General features: G+C 36.1%; 2 protein-coding genes across 2 annotated transcripts in view; both read right to left on the reverse strand.

The window, feature by feature from the left end:
- The window catches only part of LOC142334806 (flap endonuclease 1-like), a 247,310-nt gene that overhangs the window by 17,518 nt on the left and 211,981 nt on the right, over positions 1–17,811 (reverse strand). Inside the window, exons 3-4 of the mRNA XM_075383126.1 lie at positions 14,630–14,832; positions 708–927 (exon numbers count right to left, since the gene is read on the reverse strand). Of these exons, the coding sequence (XP_075239241.1) occupies positions 708–927; positions 14,630–14,832 (423 nt within the window). The remainder of the gene's footprint in view (positions 1–707; positions 928–14,629; positions 14,833–17,811) is intronic.
- LOC142335526 (uncharacterized) lies at positions 4,412–7,470 on the reverse strand. Its single transcript, XM_075384066.1, has 2 exons — positions 6,627–7,470; positions 4,412–4,630 (listed from the first exon to the last, which is right to left on the reverse strand). Exons 1-2 carry the CDS (start codon positions 7,380–7,382, stop codon positions 4,481–4,483), a joined length of 906 nt encoding a protein of 301 aa, XP_075240181.1. The 5' UTR covers positions 7,383–7,470; the 3' UTR covers positions 4,412–4,480.

Genomic DNA, 17,811 nt, shown 5'->3' on the forward strand with positions numbered 1-17,811 from the left:
AAGCAGAACGAAACTTTTATTTACTCCATTTTGTAAAGGAGACATTAACACACCGAGACAACTGACCAGACATACAACTTACCTTACTACCTTAAGTATAAACAATCAATCCACCTTTGACTATAAGAGTTAAGGCAACGGCTCAATATCATCTTCATGTGCGTCGAAAGACAACAAAATTCGGGTTCTTAATAAATTAGAGTAGAGTTGTGTGATTCAGTCCTGCCTCGTGTGCAAGCTGCCTTCTGCTCTGACCTATAAATAATTGGCTCAAATTTCCCAGAACTATACTCTACCGAATGCAAATCCTCCAAAGTTCTTTTTTACTTGATAATGTCTCAAGTTAAAATACCTCGTTAAATAATCATCTCGTGGACGTCATTCCTTATCAAATGTAATTCATAGATAATTCTTCTAAATTAAAAGTGATTCCTTCTGTCTATTGTGATCCCATAATGTTGCAGCGCTATTAAACATTTCAAAAATGCCAAATTAAAAATTGTAACATCCACACATCAGAATTTAGATACTCATTTGCATGTTGGGAGTTTTTCGAACGTTCGGTTGCGTTGCGAGTTTACGGGCCCAACCAGAAGCCAATCTATCTGCTCCTACCCCGTGATCATAAAAAATACTCTATGAACAAATTACTGGTTCAGGGATCACAATCTACATTCTGTTGATGACGGTCAGATTAGAGATTTTACCTTTCCAGCCTTTACAATCTCGGCACATTGAGCCTCAGCCTCACAGGGTGCAGACACTACCGGTACCCCCATCAAATTAAGTAGCTTCTTGCACTCCTCATTGTGCTCCTTTGTGACTTTGACGAGGCGTCTGTTGAACTTGTTGATCTCCTCAACGTTTCCTTCTTCCTCTGCCTTTTTGAGAGCGGCCTCAGCTTCCTCTCTCCTTTCAGTACGTTTGCTGCAAAGCATATACAAAATGGTTACGAAACAGAAAACTGATGTCTGGACATTGAACAGAACCAAGACGGCTGGCATGTTTGTGCGTAGCTCATCACTTTCCAATGTTCTTGAAAATTAGACCCACAAAAGATAGAAGCAAGCTAATTAAAATTTAAAAGCATTTTAAAAATTGCGAATTTATTGTTTTCATGTCTGTTGCAAAAAAAGTTTCAACTCAGAAGGCCAAAAAGTGACAAAGCAGAATTTCTATATAGAGGGTAATGAACAATAACTCCAGTAAACAATGACAAAAAAACAAAACGCGTAATGAAGTTACAATTTAAAAGCTTACTTGTCCCCGATATTAACCTGTTAGGTTATATGAAAATAATCAACGCCAAGCTATATGAGCATGTTTGATCACTACCTGTAAATTTGATCAAATGACCGCAAAAAATGTGCAATTCAACATTTCTGTAAGGGAATAAAACATACTTTGACGCAGTGTCCGACCTGCACTTTTGCAAGTAAGTTGTTAAGAAAGTACCAGAAGAATAACTTTAGACACAATTGCTTTGAGAAAACCAACAGTTACAAGCATCTTTCATATAAACATATTAATTAAAAAATATCTCTTCAACTTTTTCGCTGAGTCAAAACATAACCCTAACCGACAAACTTCAGGTGAATTGCTCTCAAACGAATGGTGAGCGGTTGGCTTCGACAGTCACTAGGTACGGTTTAGGGAGGCTAGCTTTAAGTTTGGGGGGTTAAGCTCCAAGAACCTCCCCCGTCGCACCACGAATTTACGTCTTCATAACATTTTAGTTGAATTGCATACTTAGAGTATTGTGAGAAGAGAGGCTCTAAGAGCCCTTTATGCCCTCCGGGAGCTACCTGTTTATTGAGCTACCCCTTTTTGAGTACCAGAAGTCAATTGCGTCAGAGAAAAGGTTGGTCCAGAGGAAAATCACATAAAAAGACCACAGGACTAAAACAACTGTAACATACTTCGTTTGAGAGCAAATAATTAATCAAATGGAAGTGTTCTTAAAGCTAAATCGGCCAATTTGAATTTGCATCAATTATGATAATCGGATAATAAACATTGTCACAATATATACGTTTCCAAAAAAGACTAACAAAAATGATACAAAAACACACCGAATAACTTCAGACGAATTGCTCTCAGACCACAGGCGGGGTCACTTAATTTAGAGAGGGTGCAGCTTAAATGTTTTTAACAAATGACCACGAGGATGGCTGTCTTGTATCTTACTCACTAAGCTATATCATCTTGGATGACCCATCACTTTCAATTGGTTTTATTTTAGCAACAAACTTGTTAAAAATTGCGAAGTTAAGAATCAGTTAAAAATTACGAAATCCTTAAAAAAGTCACTTGAAAGCGAAGTTCTGAATGTTCTGGAACAAACGCACAAAAACGTTCTATAAATACACACACGTTAAACATAATCGTTTCAAACTACGTACAAGGGAAATTAACAACTGAAAAACCGATAGAAAATTATTTGCCCCTTTCCTACCAATATTTTGTTATGTTTGGCCTTGAAGAGCTACCAAAAATGTTATTGAAGAGCTACCAAAATTGCTTTATCTTGAGTATGCGGTAAATGTCGGAAGAATTGCTCTCGAACGACAGGCGAGGCAATTTAATTCAGGGGCTGCATCCTAGATAACATTTTATGTGTGCAAAAATAGTTGACCACGCCGTGATTCGAACCATAGACCTCCCGATCCCTCACCAGCACTTCCAATTCGGCTATCAGGCCCTTCCTTTTGCTATACTGCAATCAGTTTTATTTTAGCAACAAGCTTTACTTCAGAGTGAGAACAATAGAGATGAAGAAAATGAAGAACGAGAGCGTGAAAAACTCACTGGAGAAGTCAAGAATGTTCTTGAAGAAAAGCGCAAAAACGGTAAAAAAATTTGCATAAAAAAGACCAACACGTTTACAATAATTAGTACGAACTTCGTACGAGAGCAATTAAACATTTAGGCGAGCACAGCTCCCATATTTGATGTGTCTACAGGTCGTGAAGATGGCATATACGTATATGTTTATAACCTTTATCAGTTTCGAGAAAAACTCCTTGAATGGTGTATTTTCAAATGCTCGCCAATTAAAAACTATTTCCGCATCTCTCCAGAAAATATCAATTTGCCAAAATTAGGCAAGCCAAAAACCTTAAGTAAAAGATCCCAGTTCAATTTGCAGTAGTCCTGTGTGTGGGGCAAGAGTCTTGTGTTCTATACTTGAAAAGATTGCATTTATGATTTTAGATCCCGACTAAGTAACAACAGGTAACTTCAAGATTGCACGACCATCTTATGAAATAACACCATCCACCGTTGAAATACAACTTGAGCAGTTTTATTTAGAGAAACTGCAGAAAATAAAAATTTTTCAAAAGGCCCGCGCAAAACAGCGTAACATCTTATAACATTCTTTAGAGCAATAGAATTGATTGAGATGATTTGTTTCAGAAAAAATATGCTAACTTCAAGTGCTCTAGCGGAAAATCCCAAACCCATCAAATTGTCTCTTCAAAAGATTTGTTATCGTTTTAGAAGAACAGATGTCAAGCTCTATGTCCAATTTAGGCAACAGACCTCTTCCTGGTAGATTTAACCAAAACTCTGAGAAAAGGAAAATGAGATACACCACAATCTATACGACTTAATGAATAAAACTGTATTTATTTTAACCTCTGAGCAGACACTTTTTCAGACCTCTTCCTCGAACTTTATTGAGAATAATGTATGTCTTTAGCTGCTGAGAAAACTGGAACTGATTTCTCGGAACACCTTAAATGAGCCTAAAAAAATCAAATCTTTACGGACAGATTTTAGATGCTAAAGTTCTTTCCATAACACTGGTCAATGCGGCTAGGGCTGGAAGTGTTAATGAACTAAATTGTACAAATATTCGCATTTTAAATTCCATCCATATTACTTATAACAAACGCCTCTGTCTCCGATTTTGTCCGCAACACCAAAAGAAAAATTCAGCAAACTCAACTCAACTAGCATCAACTCTATTTTGCAAGGCGCTGCGAAAAGACTCCCGTCCCGAAAGTGACAGACCAAAACATTAAGCAGGCCTTCAATTTAGTTCGAACACATTTCCGTTGCAACATCTAGTACAATTAGCGACCAAAGGAATATCAACAAGTTAAACATGACAATTAATTCTATTTCGAATCTCTGCACCATTTTTCATATTTCAGGACCTCTAAAACTTGCGAACGCATCCTGGAAAAAATTTTTAGCACAGATATCATCATGAAAGTCTTTTTATCTGTTCAAAGTGCACCTTAGTACCATCTATTTTTCACATCTAGCTTTTTTTTCGAAAATCCACTTCAATTAAAATAGCCTCGGTCAAACAAAGAGACAGGCAATATCAAAACTCTTTGAACAGTAAAAGCCCCATTTGTTTCTACTTTGAATTAAGCTGCTTTTTGTTATATGAAAAGAATATTCCATAAATATATTAAAATTATATCTTTCTAATATAAAGTTTGACAAAAAGAAGAGTCACAACCCATCAATTCCCGCTTTTTGAACAAAGAATATGGCCACTGTCTTCAAAAGAGCAGTATTCGATATGAATGCCTCCGCTGTGTAGAATCGCACATTCTTTCTCGTTGTCTACTTCCCCCGCATCCGTCAACAACGACATAATTGTAGTTACGTTCTAAAAATGGTGTTTCGTAGCTGCAAAGTCATGATGTAGGACGAATTGCTCTCGAATGACCAGCTGGTGGGGATCAATGTGAAACTATTTTAGTTTGGGGGGGGGGCATTACCTAAGGGTCTTCAAATGGCTTTATCAGGGCTAACATTTCAAATATAGCCGGCAAATTGCAGGAAAATAGCCACCGATGACCCGCCTGACGCACATTGGGATTAAAACAGAAAAAGAAAAAAAATAAGAGAGTCAAAGTGTCATTTTTCTAAGTATCGAATGATCTTATTTGGTGTGCAATTTCTACATATTCGGTGAGATTCTAAAATTACACCTAATTCAGCTTCTGAACTGAAGGCTAAAAAGCATAATACTAATGTCAGCTAGCAATCGCGTTAATAGACTTTGATATCCTAATGCACTAATGAAAAATAAAATTACTTTGACTTTTTTTTATCAGTACAGCCACCACTTTTAGCAGTAAACAGTCACGGTCAAACATAGAGACGCAGCTTCAAAATCCGTATGAGAGCAGTTTAACAGACACAAAAAAAAATAAGTCATGAAAAAACAGAGACAAAGCATAATGTTGGTTAGCTAACATTTTACCTAATTCCAAAATAACCCAGCACCTCAAAATACTCAATAGACCAAAATAGCTAAGGTGTCAAAATAGCCAAAGAAAAGAAAATATTCGACTAATAGTAAAACTGTCCCGTTCCCACAAAAAATTGGTGGCTGTTTACTGCTAAAAGTCAAGAAACTGATATTGAAGCTTTTTAGCCTTCAGTTTAGAAGCTGAATTAAGTGTAATTTTAGAATCTCACCGAATATGTTCACACCAAATAACATTCGATACTTAGAAAAATGACAATTTGACTCTCTTAATTTTTTTCTTTTTCTGTTTCAATCCCAATGTGCGTCAAGCGGGTCGACGGTGGCTATTTTCCTGCAATTTGCCGGCTATATTTGAAAAGTTAGCCCTGATAAAGTCATTTGAATACCCTTAGGTAATGCCCCCCCCATTAGCCAGATAATCTTTCTGATACTAGAAGTTTTTTGATATCTTCAACTGTAAGATTCCAAAAAAGGAAAAATTTGCGTATTTCGCATCGGTTTTTTGTCCTGATAAATTGGATTCCCTAATTTTCATTATAACTTATCAAACTAAATCTTGCTTTAAAATTGAGATAACATTCGCTAAATCCTTACATCTTTTGAAGGGCTGCGAAACGAAGTGGAGAGAAGTCCTAATTGGCAAAACGATGGCGCTTTTTTATCACCAAAAGTCAGGTCAAATTTTATTTAAAGCTGGATGATGATCTTTTTTCCACAGAACAGTGCAATAGAAGCAAAAATATCATAAAATAAGTCTCCAAAAATTTCTCACATTTATAACTTCCAGCCAAACCATTTATTGGCCAGTTTTCTCAAAATATCTCAAATATATCAAAAACTATCGGTTGAGGGATTTTTTTTCTTATTGGTAATGCATTTCAAAAATACTCTTAGAACAAGTAAAATTTGGAGGCAATCGTGCCGTTAGAGAAACATAAGCAGAAATGTATTTATTCTTGGAATTTATCTCTCTAGTGCTTAAACTCCAAAAAAATCACATCAAATCACTCCTCCAGGCTTTCACGGCTTACCACAGCAATTTAAAACTAGGAAAAATCAAACTTTTTTCAAACTGGGAAAACTTGAATTTAATTTTTAATAGAATGCAGTTATTTGCAATTATCACCAGTTCCGGGATATAAACAGCAAAGAGAAGATTCTTGTGTTCCGGAATTTCATGGAGGAATTTTCTAAATCGTTCCCTATAGAGGGCGCAAGAGATGCTCTCAGCTCGGCAATCACTTTCCAGAGAATTGTTTGGGCATAAATGTTTTGAAAATACAATATTTATTACTCTTGATAAACCCCCGAGCGACCCGACCCGTTCTGAGCTCATCCAACTATGGTTTGACTGCATAAAATCAAAATATCTTCACAATATACCTACCTTTCCAGACAACGAACTCCACGTTCCATTAGATTTGTTAATACCAAGCCACAACATTTCATTTGATAGAATCAATGCTTTAATTACAGAATAATCTGCTATTGAGTCAGGAACAGCCAGAGTGGCCTCCAGTTGGTCACAAAAATTCACCGCCCTAGAATAATTTCTTGCTGTCTTGCTTCTGTATTTCCGATAGCAATTCTGACGATATGGCAGCCAATCGGCAGCACAATTGAGCGTGTCGAGATCTTGCTCTTTTAAAACATCAGCAACCTCTTCAGATACTAACTCGTCCAGTCGGTTCAACACAAAAATAGGACAAGCTAAATTAAATGCTACTGCGAAGACAGTCACACCGATCATCGCTAACAAAGTGTACAAAATGCACGAGTTTGGAAAATCATATTGATAGTTGTTGAGTAAATTTGCGTCCGATGCTGCAGCCGAAGCAGAATATTGGGTACTGTCCTCGAAATGAGGTCTAGAACTGCCAGATCGCACTAGATTATCGATATAATAAACAGGAGAGTTGATCGTTCTCCGCGGCTCAGTCACAATGTTGTCTTGTCCTTTGACCTCAATAGCATCATTAGACGTTCCAGGGGTCGGAGATACTTCTCGAATAGCGGTCGGCTCAATCCAAATGGAATTCGCGCTTTCAAAATTATTAGGAACATTTGATAGTAGCGTGTTTCCACCCCTTTCAGATATAAAAATTGCATTAACGTCTACAGTTTCAGCCATTAAAAACAACATTCAAGCAAATATTGTACTTCATTACATCATGAACATATACGCAGCGAAAAAAGCAGGATATAAAAGCATAGGAGATGAAGCCAGTGTAGCCGAACGGGCTGAGAGCAGAAGATATAAATTGGAAACAAGCCTTTATGAAAAATGCTTATAATACAGCGTTACAAGGTTTGTAGTGGTCGCAGCCCCCTTTCCCAGTCAGGGGGTTGGGGGGGGGGGGGGGGGGTACCGCCAGCACGTAGAGGCTGAGTGAAGCGCAACCCGACCACACACTATAGAGAACTCAGCGACGACAACTGATCAATTCGTTATACCTTACATTTATTTAACCAACATTTTATCCAACAAAACTGTGCGGCCAATTAAACTTAAGCATTGGGCTCTGATTATAATTTTTTCGCATTCGGCTGTGCACCCGTTCGGCTCTAATTCCGAGCACCGTACATAGCATATGTTTGGAGCAACTGGGGAAATTGAACAGTACATCAACATTCAAGAAAACGCACAAAATTCTGAGCGCCTAAATAATTTAGGGAAGAGTACACAATTGGTTTATAGAACATGCATCTGATTGAATACAAAAACGCAATTTAAATATCCAGCCCATCGTTCTGGTACAGCTAGCATAAAAAGCACGTTTACAAGTGAAAATGCAAAAATAAATGCTGAAATATTTGTATATTCCACTCATGCATATATGATCTCTACTTCCATAAGGAAACTGTCCGTAAACAAACTCTTTCAATTGCAATTACCCACTTTCCTGTTTTCTCTTTTGGACATTCTTACGAAAGAAAATCTGTAGGCCTATTTCTTGGCTGAAATCACGAAAGAACTTTAAGCATGACCGACTAACGTCGGGCGAATTCCTCTCAAACAACCGCGGAGCGGTTGGCGTCGGTAGTAGCCAGCTGGGGCTAAGGCATGCTAGCATGGGGTGTTGAACATAGTTGCGGGGGGGGGGGGGGGGGTTGTCGGAGAGCTGCCGAGAAGGGGTCCAAATTGCCAGGTTGAAGGAGAGTGGACGGGGGAGTTGCGGGGGCGTGGGGTTGACTGAGGGGTGGGGGGGGGGACTGAGGGGGTTATACTTCTAAGATTAAGAACCACCATCTCACACTATGAAACTGTCTCCTCAAAGCAGTTTCACTGAATCGCATACTTAGGGACTAGTAAGGCTCTAAGAGAGCTGCTCAGCCACTTAATGCCCTACGGGCGCCACCTCTTACTCAATTTTGGAGGGCGAAGTCAAATGGGTAAGATGAAATTCTGTCAATCAAAAAATTGCATTAAAAAAGACCATATGACTAATATAATTCCGACCAACTTCGTTTGAGGGCAAATTAAAAATTTCAGTTTGCAACTCCTTTCTACGGTCAATTTTAGCGTATTGTCAAAATATTACTAATTACGTCCGACGAAATGCTCTCGAACGACAGACGCCAGTTTGATTTGGCCGTGTTCTGCTGTGCCTCTCATTATATAAATTGGTTACGGGACCTTGATAAAGTCACTGAGAAACTCTGGCATTAACCGAGAACCGCGAAGTGATAGTTGCCCGAAGTGATTTTAGCGGAGTCAAGAAACGATACTGAAACACACGTCCTGAAAATTCAGTCGAAAAAATTTTACTTGCAAAAGTGATTACAATTTTTGATGGCGAAAGAAATATTATTTTCAGGATCTATACCCCCATCCAATTAGCTCTCATAGTTACACCCACACTGTAATCTCACTCTAGTGCCAGCACGCTGATCACCATTTTCGAGGTCAGGTCTTAGGTGATTTTGGGGGAGCCGAAAATCCTATAATTGTATCAAAAAACATGAAAATCAGCTTTGCAAACAACCAGCTCTTTTCTTTTCCCGATGAAACTCTTTTGATGAACCATTTTTGACTGGCGAAACCGACTGGTGAAAAATTTCAATGGTTGGATAACCTCTGGAGAAGATCGATTGAAGTTAAAAAAGAATCGGATTCTGAAATCTATGGAACTTCGGCAGGCATGTGCTGATTTAGTGGAGCTGTATGTAACAACTGTACACTTAATTTCAAACATAAAGCACGTTTTTACATGTTTGAGCATTTTAAGACCTAGCGATGTATAAAGGAAGATCTGACATTCTAAAATCTGGCGCTGTTAAGATCTGGCATTCTAAAACCTGTTTCAACAGTTCTTCGTACACACAATTAGGAAAATTGCAAATTATGTACCTCGAAAAGCGCTTGGATAAACTTAAATAGGCTCAATCTCAATAGTAGTTAATAATTTTAACCAGAATAGAAAACATTGGGCGAAAAAGTTTCACAGCATATCTTTAAATACATTTCACTTAACTTTCGATGTTGTTTTACATTAAAAGCTGATAATATCAGAAAAAAGAGATATTTTGGACTTGGCTAACAGAGTCTGCGTTGCATTACATTAAGCCTGATAATTAACCAATTAACTATTAAAAAACGATGAGTAACTCTATCTAAAACTAAAGCTTAACTTCAAAACATCTGAAACTTGTTTAAAAAAGTGTCTAGAACAATGAAAAAACATAGCAGAACTAGTCCTAAATTACAATCCATAACAAACCAAAGACCTTATAAAACAAAAATCCTTGACCATCCCAAAGTAAGATAAAAAGTACCACTTATTCATTGAAACCATGAAGAAACAACAAAATACAATAACCGTAAGATATGATGGCTATAAAAAATCATTTCAAAAATATTAAAATTAGAGGTGTTGTCAAAAACATTAAAATTGAGGTTCGTTGGGACACTGCGGGACAGCTTTGGTCCAATAATACCATTGACAATAGCTCGAATTAAAAACATTAGACATAACAAAGACATGCGGGCGACTTCAAAAAAAGCATCTGGATTTGTTAACAATAAGTGTCCTCGAAGTCAATAGAACAGATAGCTGCAGCAAAAAGTATTGTTCGCTATCATTTACGAAAATTTAGTTCTAATTGATACCATTCATAATATCAGGATTTAAAACAATTAACAAAACAAAGATAATCGTGTCAAGTTAAAAAAAAGTAACTTGGAGTTTCTAAAAATGAATGTTCAAAGTAAAAAAAATTATACTGATTGCTAAAAATTTCTTCCATTATCATCTGAAGGACATTTAGGGATCATTAATACCATTCATAATAGCAGGCATTGACACATTTAAAAAAACGTGCAGTCAAAATTCAAAAAATTCACACATAAATTTTGAAAATATGTGCTTGTCTCCAAGTCAATACAACTGATAGATAATCGCTAAAATCATTGTCCCTTGTCATCTACAGGTTACTAATGGCTCATTAAACCCGTTCATTATAGCAGCAATTAACACATTTGCCAAAATATGGAAATCACTTGTAATTTTAAAGAATAAGTGTTCTCAAAGTCATTAAAACTGATAGCTGAAATTAATGTCCGGTAGAATCTTAAGGACAGCTAACGCTCATTAAAGCCGATCATGATAACAAGAATTAACATAATTGCAAAAAAAAGGAATGCCGGCAACTAAAAAAAAATCAATAATTATTTTTGAAGAAACGTGTTTTCAAACTCATGAAAATCCAAAATGCACGGTGAAACATTTGATCAGGCAAAACGATGTATTGTTAGACAAAAAATACGACCGAACATCGAGCCCATTGATGACCGAATGGGAAAACAGCAATAAAAAGAGCAACAAATAAAGAAGGCCTCGAAAAAGCTGCCTGTCCCGTCAAAAAATCGGCCTCTTAAAACTTTCTGACTCAATGTGCTCTATGACTTTTTTCAATTCCATTACTATATATTACTCATGTTTGCGCACTTTACTCCTTTGAATTCACAAAAATCAGTACTGATAAATAGACAGCTTAAGTGTGAACACATCTTAAAAAAACAAGTCCTGAAATGCAATCCAAAAAGATGAATGAAGTACTTAGAACTGTATCTGACCAGCACATCGATTGAACAATGCAAGCCAAAAAGACAAACAGTCTCAAAATTTCAGAAACTGAAATACAAACTAATCAAGAACAGAATCATTGCTAATTTCCTTAGTTTTCCCAAAGTTACTGCAAGTTTCCAAATTTCACACTTTTAATGTGCTCAAAACACTTTTTTTGTCTCTCGAATCCGTCCAAAATATTATCTGAAAGTCCTAGGAAATATTCATTGGCCCTTAAAGAAAAAAACCTCAGAAAAAGAAAAAATTGACAAAAATTTCAAATTATGAAATGTTGCTAAAATTTGGGATATTAATATATTTAGAACCATGGCATTATCTCCAGAAACTATCCACTAACATAATTTTAAGCCTAAAAAAGTTTGGCGGGCCCATAAACATCGATAAACACGGATCATGAAAACAATGTCCAGACAAATTAAAAAATGCAAAAAAGTGATATTAAAATATTGCAAATCATTCTTTTGTTTCTAGCAATAATGAAGTAATCTATTATCAAACCCTAGAGGAAGTTGCCTGTTCTTCTGGAGATGAAATTAAAAAAAAAACAAATATTGTCAAAGAAACTTGAGAAAATTTGAAAGTTTTATTTTAAAAAATTGCAAATCACTACAAATTGCAAAACATACCCGGCAGATTGCCGGAAAATAGCCGCCGTTGATTCCAATAAGCATGATTGGGATTGAAAGAATAGAAGATATTGAAAAAAAGATTTTTGTACAAAAACATTTTTTTAAGTCCGATTTATTTTGATGGCATTTCGTAGTTGAACATACTTCTGTTTCTTAGAGAGGCCACAGGGTCTGCTATCAATACCAATAAGCATGAGATGGTAACTGAGACTTATAGGAACGATGTTCAAATAGCGGGCATCTAAAATTGGACTTTATGGGTTTATCCCGTTTCTATTTCTGACCTCAATTTTTTATACTGACTCAGTTGCTTTGCTGAGCAACTGATGTTCAAATTCACTTCTAGCAGAATGAGAGAAGAGAGAAACTAGCCTAGAGAAGTCAAAAAGATTTCACGCAAAATGTCGAAAAAGCGGCAAAATGGTAAAGCGAAAAAAAGTTCGACGAAGTAAAAAAAATAGGAGCGCTATAATACCCGGCTGAGAAGATGAGGGCGGCTATTAATAAGAAAACTTAAATTGCAAATATTATGAAAACTGTCAAATTTCGAGATATTCAAATGTTGAAAACAATTCCATTGCCACTAAAAGCTAAGCAGTAACCTACTATCCGACACTAAAGGAGGTTTTCTGTCCCCGGGGTCTTGAGAAAATCAAAAAGCGCCAAAAAATTTCAAAAAACTGGAGACAAATAGCAAAATTCATCAAAAATGGCTAAAAATTGTTGAAAATCATTCCATTGCCACTGAAAATTATGCAGTACCCTATCATCAAACCCTGGAGATGATTTCAATGGTACCTGTGGTTAGAGTTTTTGTTTGCGGTACCTAATAATATAGCTCATAAAACAAACGGTCAAAAGAATTATAAACATAACCGACTAACGTCGGGCGAATTGCTCTCAAACGACCGGCGAGCTGTTGGCTTCGTCAGTAGCTAGCCACATGGGGGGGTGCACCGGGGGCTGATGGGGGGGCAACAGCGCGGTGGGGGGTGGAGGCAATGGCGGGGGTGGAGGGGGTCAACATGGGGGGGGGGGAGTGGGGTGTCTCAACCTCTAAGAACCGCCCTTCACACCATAAGTATAAGTCTCCAAAACAGTTTGAGCTGAAACAGAACTGAAAGGCTCTAAGAGCACTTAATGCCCGTTCGACGCTACCTGTTTATCTCGTTTCTGAGGACGAAAAGTCAAAAGAGTCAGACGAAAAATCGGTCAAGCGAAAAATCGCATAAAAAAAGATCGACAGGACTAATATAATTGCTAAAAACTTCATTTTAGAGCAATTAAATACAAGAGACCTTTATCAACTTTGGCAAACTTCAATTCCAGACTAATCAAACAAAAAAACTTGCAAAATGACGCAAAAAACGTTGAACGCATCATTTTGGTCTCTTAAAATGACCTAAAAATGACCTTTTAACCTTCAATTAAGGCCTTCCCAGCAGCTGCACCACTCAAATCACTTGAAGGACTACTAAAACCAGCTATGGGTCTCTGATGAAACTTAATGCCTAGTGGGCCTTACCTGTTTATCACTTTTTGAAAGATCAAAGTCATTGAAAAATGTGTGGAAACATCTTAATTTTTAAAATAGTTAAAAAGACAGCACCAATCTTAATTAAAAAGACAGCACCAATACAATCCAATTCTTTGGATTGTAAAAAAACAGTTGTTAGCAGTTCCATACATTGTATAAGAATGATTGTCGCGTATTCGAGCACAAAGAAATGAATGAAAAGTCCAGAGTAGTAAAATTTGGGGTAGTCTACTTCAAGGCGTAAAATACATTTACCTTCAAGGTGTGACATACTTTGAAAAAAGTTCGAGACTGGGAGGGATCCTAAATGTGTGCGGTAGACCACCCCAAATTTTCCTACTGGCAATTTACCATGTGGACGAAAACAGCCCACAATATGGCGGGAAAAGGTGAACTACATTAGAGGCAGTTTATCTACAGTTCATCTCAGCATTCTTTTGAAAAATTTGCTCTTCAATTGTCCTAAATCAGCTGTTTGGGATCTTTTCCGTTTATGCCCACACTGGGGTGGCAAGTAATATGCAACCACTAAACCTGGGGGCACAAACGGAAAAGATCCGCTTTTTGATATCCTCAGTTGAAATTAAGTCCACGTTTTTAAGCAAAGAATCATTATTCAAATGTTGAAACTTGACAACTTCAAACATACCCACAGATTGCCCGAAAATAGAGGCCATTTATTCCCATAGCCCCGATTGGGCGACAGAAACAGATAAATGGATTTTGGTTAAAAAAAAGTCAAAAGATTTTTGATGTCATTCGGTAGTTAGACATACTCCTGTTTTTAATGAAGGGATACAACGGCTAGTATCAATACCAATAATCATTAGAGATAGTAATTTCAATACTCGAGGAAATGATCAACCACCATTATTAAAAGAAGCTTTACTCTTTCTATAACATATCTTGTGGAATCCTTGCATGGAGCGATTTTAGATTTAATTAAGAAACTCAATGCAGCCCAAATTGATGACTTCAATAATGTAAAACTATAACTCATTAAATTTGTTTATACATTGAGTTTACACTCCCTCCCTCAGACAGGGTAACGGATATCTGTCACTCATTTTCTGAAAGGCTAAAAGGAATTCAAATTAAAGCTTATCCAGGCAATTGTATTGCTATTGAAACTGACCTGAGCTCTTTGCTTTTCATTTCTGGAGGTTTCCCGTCAAACACATAGATGGGTTTCAGACCACTTTCGATCATTCGAATGGTCCTATAGAATGTGCCCATGAGATGCGAAGTAACCTCTCCTGCCTCGTTAGTCAACACATTCCCGTCTTGTCTCACCGCAATCAGAAATTGGTAGATGCTCATCGAAGCATCAATTGCAACCTAATAAAAGGAGCCCATGCCACGCTGAATCTGCACTCAAATAAACTTTTGTATATTAGGGTGCTTATCGGTAGAACAACCGACCGAAATATATTGCGGATTGTGACGGAAATCTCTTTTGTTTATCTTTTTGAATCAAAAACAACTTCCACTTTTGAGAACGAAAAAGTGCACATATTTATGATCATCGCACAAAAGCAAGGTATCTTTCATGAATGTGGCTACAAATAACAGAAATTCAAACGTAACTATGAAATAGGCTTTAAAAAAAAACAGCAAACAAGGCGATTCGGTAACATGCTTTTGCAAATATTGCTCCTCCATTCAACCACATTCATGGCTTAAATATCTACCAAAAGAGATCGAAATAAGAAAAAGCTTTGTAATTTAAAAACTGATATGATATCAAATTGGGACAGACATATACCAGTGAGGTCAATACCATTCTTTTTTCTTATTAAATATTGAAATCCGTATCACATTTAGTTGAAAAACGAAATCAACATTATTACAATTTCCTCTGTAGAGAGACATATATGCCAATGAGATCAATATCATTCTTTTTTTCTCATTTAATATTGAAATAACTATCATTTTCAGTTGAAAAATGAAATCAACTTTAGAACAATTTCTGGAGAATTAACGATCTAGCCAAGTCCTCGCCTATTTTTGCCCAAAAGAAAATCAGAATCTCCATTCAACTTCTATCCTAGTTTCAAACAAAACTTCGAACACTAACGTCCTTCAAGAAACAGTTTTACGATTATCCAGCTTGCTGGATACCCCTATTTAATTTATTTTTTTTTTTCAAATCTCAAAAATGTAAATTCGAATAACCCCAAGGTTAAACTTACATGTTGTAATATTATAAATCAAACATACTACATCTTTCCCTTGAATAACTAAACATAATAATAATAATAAACTAAGGTTCAGTTTCTAGTTCTCGTGAATTATTTTATAAAAATAAACTTTTAAAGCCTTCAATTTTTTTGTCCATTGGAACTCGTTTGTGTCTTTTTTGCATCTCTTCCATTAATTCTTTTTTAAATTTTTTCTTTGATTTTTCCTTTCTTAGAGCTCTTGGAAGTTTATTCCATTTCCGAACAAAGTTTCTTATAATTGAATTTTGACTCCATTTTCATTTACACTTTGTTGTGATAGAAAAATCATATGTACGATTATTAACTTTAATTTCAACGTCTCCGATTACTCTGAATTTTTTTTGGTCTTGTATGTTTGTTTGTTGGACAATATCGAAAAGTCTATTTAATGAAGTTTTTGCTATTTGAAGTTCTGCGGGAAGTATTTTATTTTCAAGAAGTAGTTTATGAGCACTGTCATATTTTGTTCGAAAAAAGCAAACTTTTATGCCCCATCTAATTTGTTTGTTTATTCTGTCAATTGAGTAGGACGGCAAACTTTGGAAAAATATTGCACTAAATTCTAAATGCGATAAAACAAGTGATCTTAAGAGATTTATTCGAACCTTTAAAGGTATTTGATTGCGTACCAAATAAATTGATCTGATAGCTAAAGCCATTTTACTGATCACATTCTTAAGTTGTTTTTGGTATGTCAACTCTTTGTCAAGAATAACACCTAAGTATCTGACTTCATCTGTTGGTTTCAATGAATGACTATTAAATTCAACGCAATTGGCAGTTGGTAACTTCTCATTTTTGAAAACCATTATTTCTGTTTTCCCTTCATTTAGAGTTAACTTGTTTCATATATTGTTCAGTTTCCATCAATATTTTTTTAGCCTTTGCTTCTAAACACTGTTCATTTTTTTCATGACATAAAATTGCTGTGGCATCTGCAAATTGTAAAACATTCGAACTTTTCCCTATTTCCTCACCGAAGTCATTTACATAAAGTATGAATACTAGTGGTCCTAGTACAGTACCTTGTGGAACACCATGATTTATAATTGTCCAGTCGGATTCAACTAATCCGTTTCTAACACACTGTTTCCTGTTTCTAACACACTGTTTCCTGTTTAGAAACAGCATCTCATATAAATTTTATTAAAAACGCTCGAAAATTTTATCAATCACTTGGCCTAACAGCGGCAACAAACAACGTGAGAACAGACTCTGCAGGAGAGCTTTAAACTTCAACGAAATTTAGTTAATGGATTAGAAAACGAAACGACCACAGTTCCCGAACTAAAACTCAATGAGAGAAATTAAAACATGTATTTTCACCATTTTTAAGCGTACTGTCAGCCTTTAAAAGTAAGCAAATCAAATGAGATATAAATAAACGCTAAAAAATAAACTCGTTCAATTTATCCAAACAAAAAATATTTGATAGAGCAAACTCATACACCTTACCACCAAAAAAATTTTTCCCAAAAAATTAGGCGAGAAAACTAGGAAGAAGATTGCCAAAAAAGTCGCAATAGCGTTGTCGATCTGCAGTCTCATAAAAATAATTTTTTAAAAAAAAAACTTCATTTGTTTAACTGTTGAGATGTTAAATTTTGATTAAGAATCTGTTTAACTCATTGCTGCTCACAAAAAACCTTCAATTAGAGTGACACGTACTCCCTTGACATTATCTTTTCGGATTTAGAGTAAAGAGAGAGTCAAGAAAAGTCAATTTCTTAGAGTAAAGAAAAGTCAATTTCAATGAGTAAAGAAAAGTCAATTTCAATGAGTCAGAAAGTCATTTTTAAGAGAGGAAAGTCACGTGAGACCAAAAACCTTATCATGCAAATGAACAAAAAACTCGCTCAACTAAGTGTTAATAATGACGTCACACACGCAATTCAGTTGATATGCTTTATTGAATGAAGGAAGGAACACAAAGCAGATTTGAAGTGATTGTGACGTCTTATGGTCGTGAAAAAATCCTGACGAAACAAGAAATAAAAAGGCTATTAATAACGAAAAGGACAAAACGGACATTTCGCAAAACTAGTTTTTTTGCAAATTATTGGCATCAAGGTTAACTAACACGTCAGCTCATATC

This window comes from Convolutriloba macropyga, chromosome 2 (genome assembly GCF_964194025.1).
Source record: "Convolutriloba macropyga chromosome 2, txConMacr16.3, whole genome shotgun sequence".
In the NCBI taxonomy this organism is placed as follows: domain Eukaryota; kingdom Metazoa; phylum Xenacoelomorpha; order Acoela; family Convolutidae; genus Convolutriloba; species Convolutriloba macropyga.

Coding starts and splice junctions, on each gene's coding strand:
- LOC142335526 (XM_075384066.1), bottom strand. CDS start 7,382: ATGTTGTTTTTAATGGCTGAAACTGTAGACGTTAATGCAATTTTTATA. Junction 4,631..6,626: donor GGAGTTCGTTGTCTGGAAAG/GTAGGTATATTG, acceptor CACCATTTTTAG/AACGTAACTACAATTATGTC.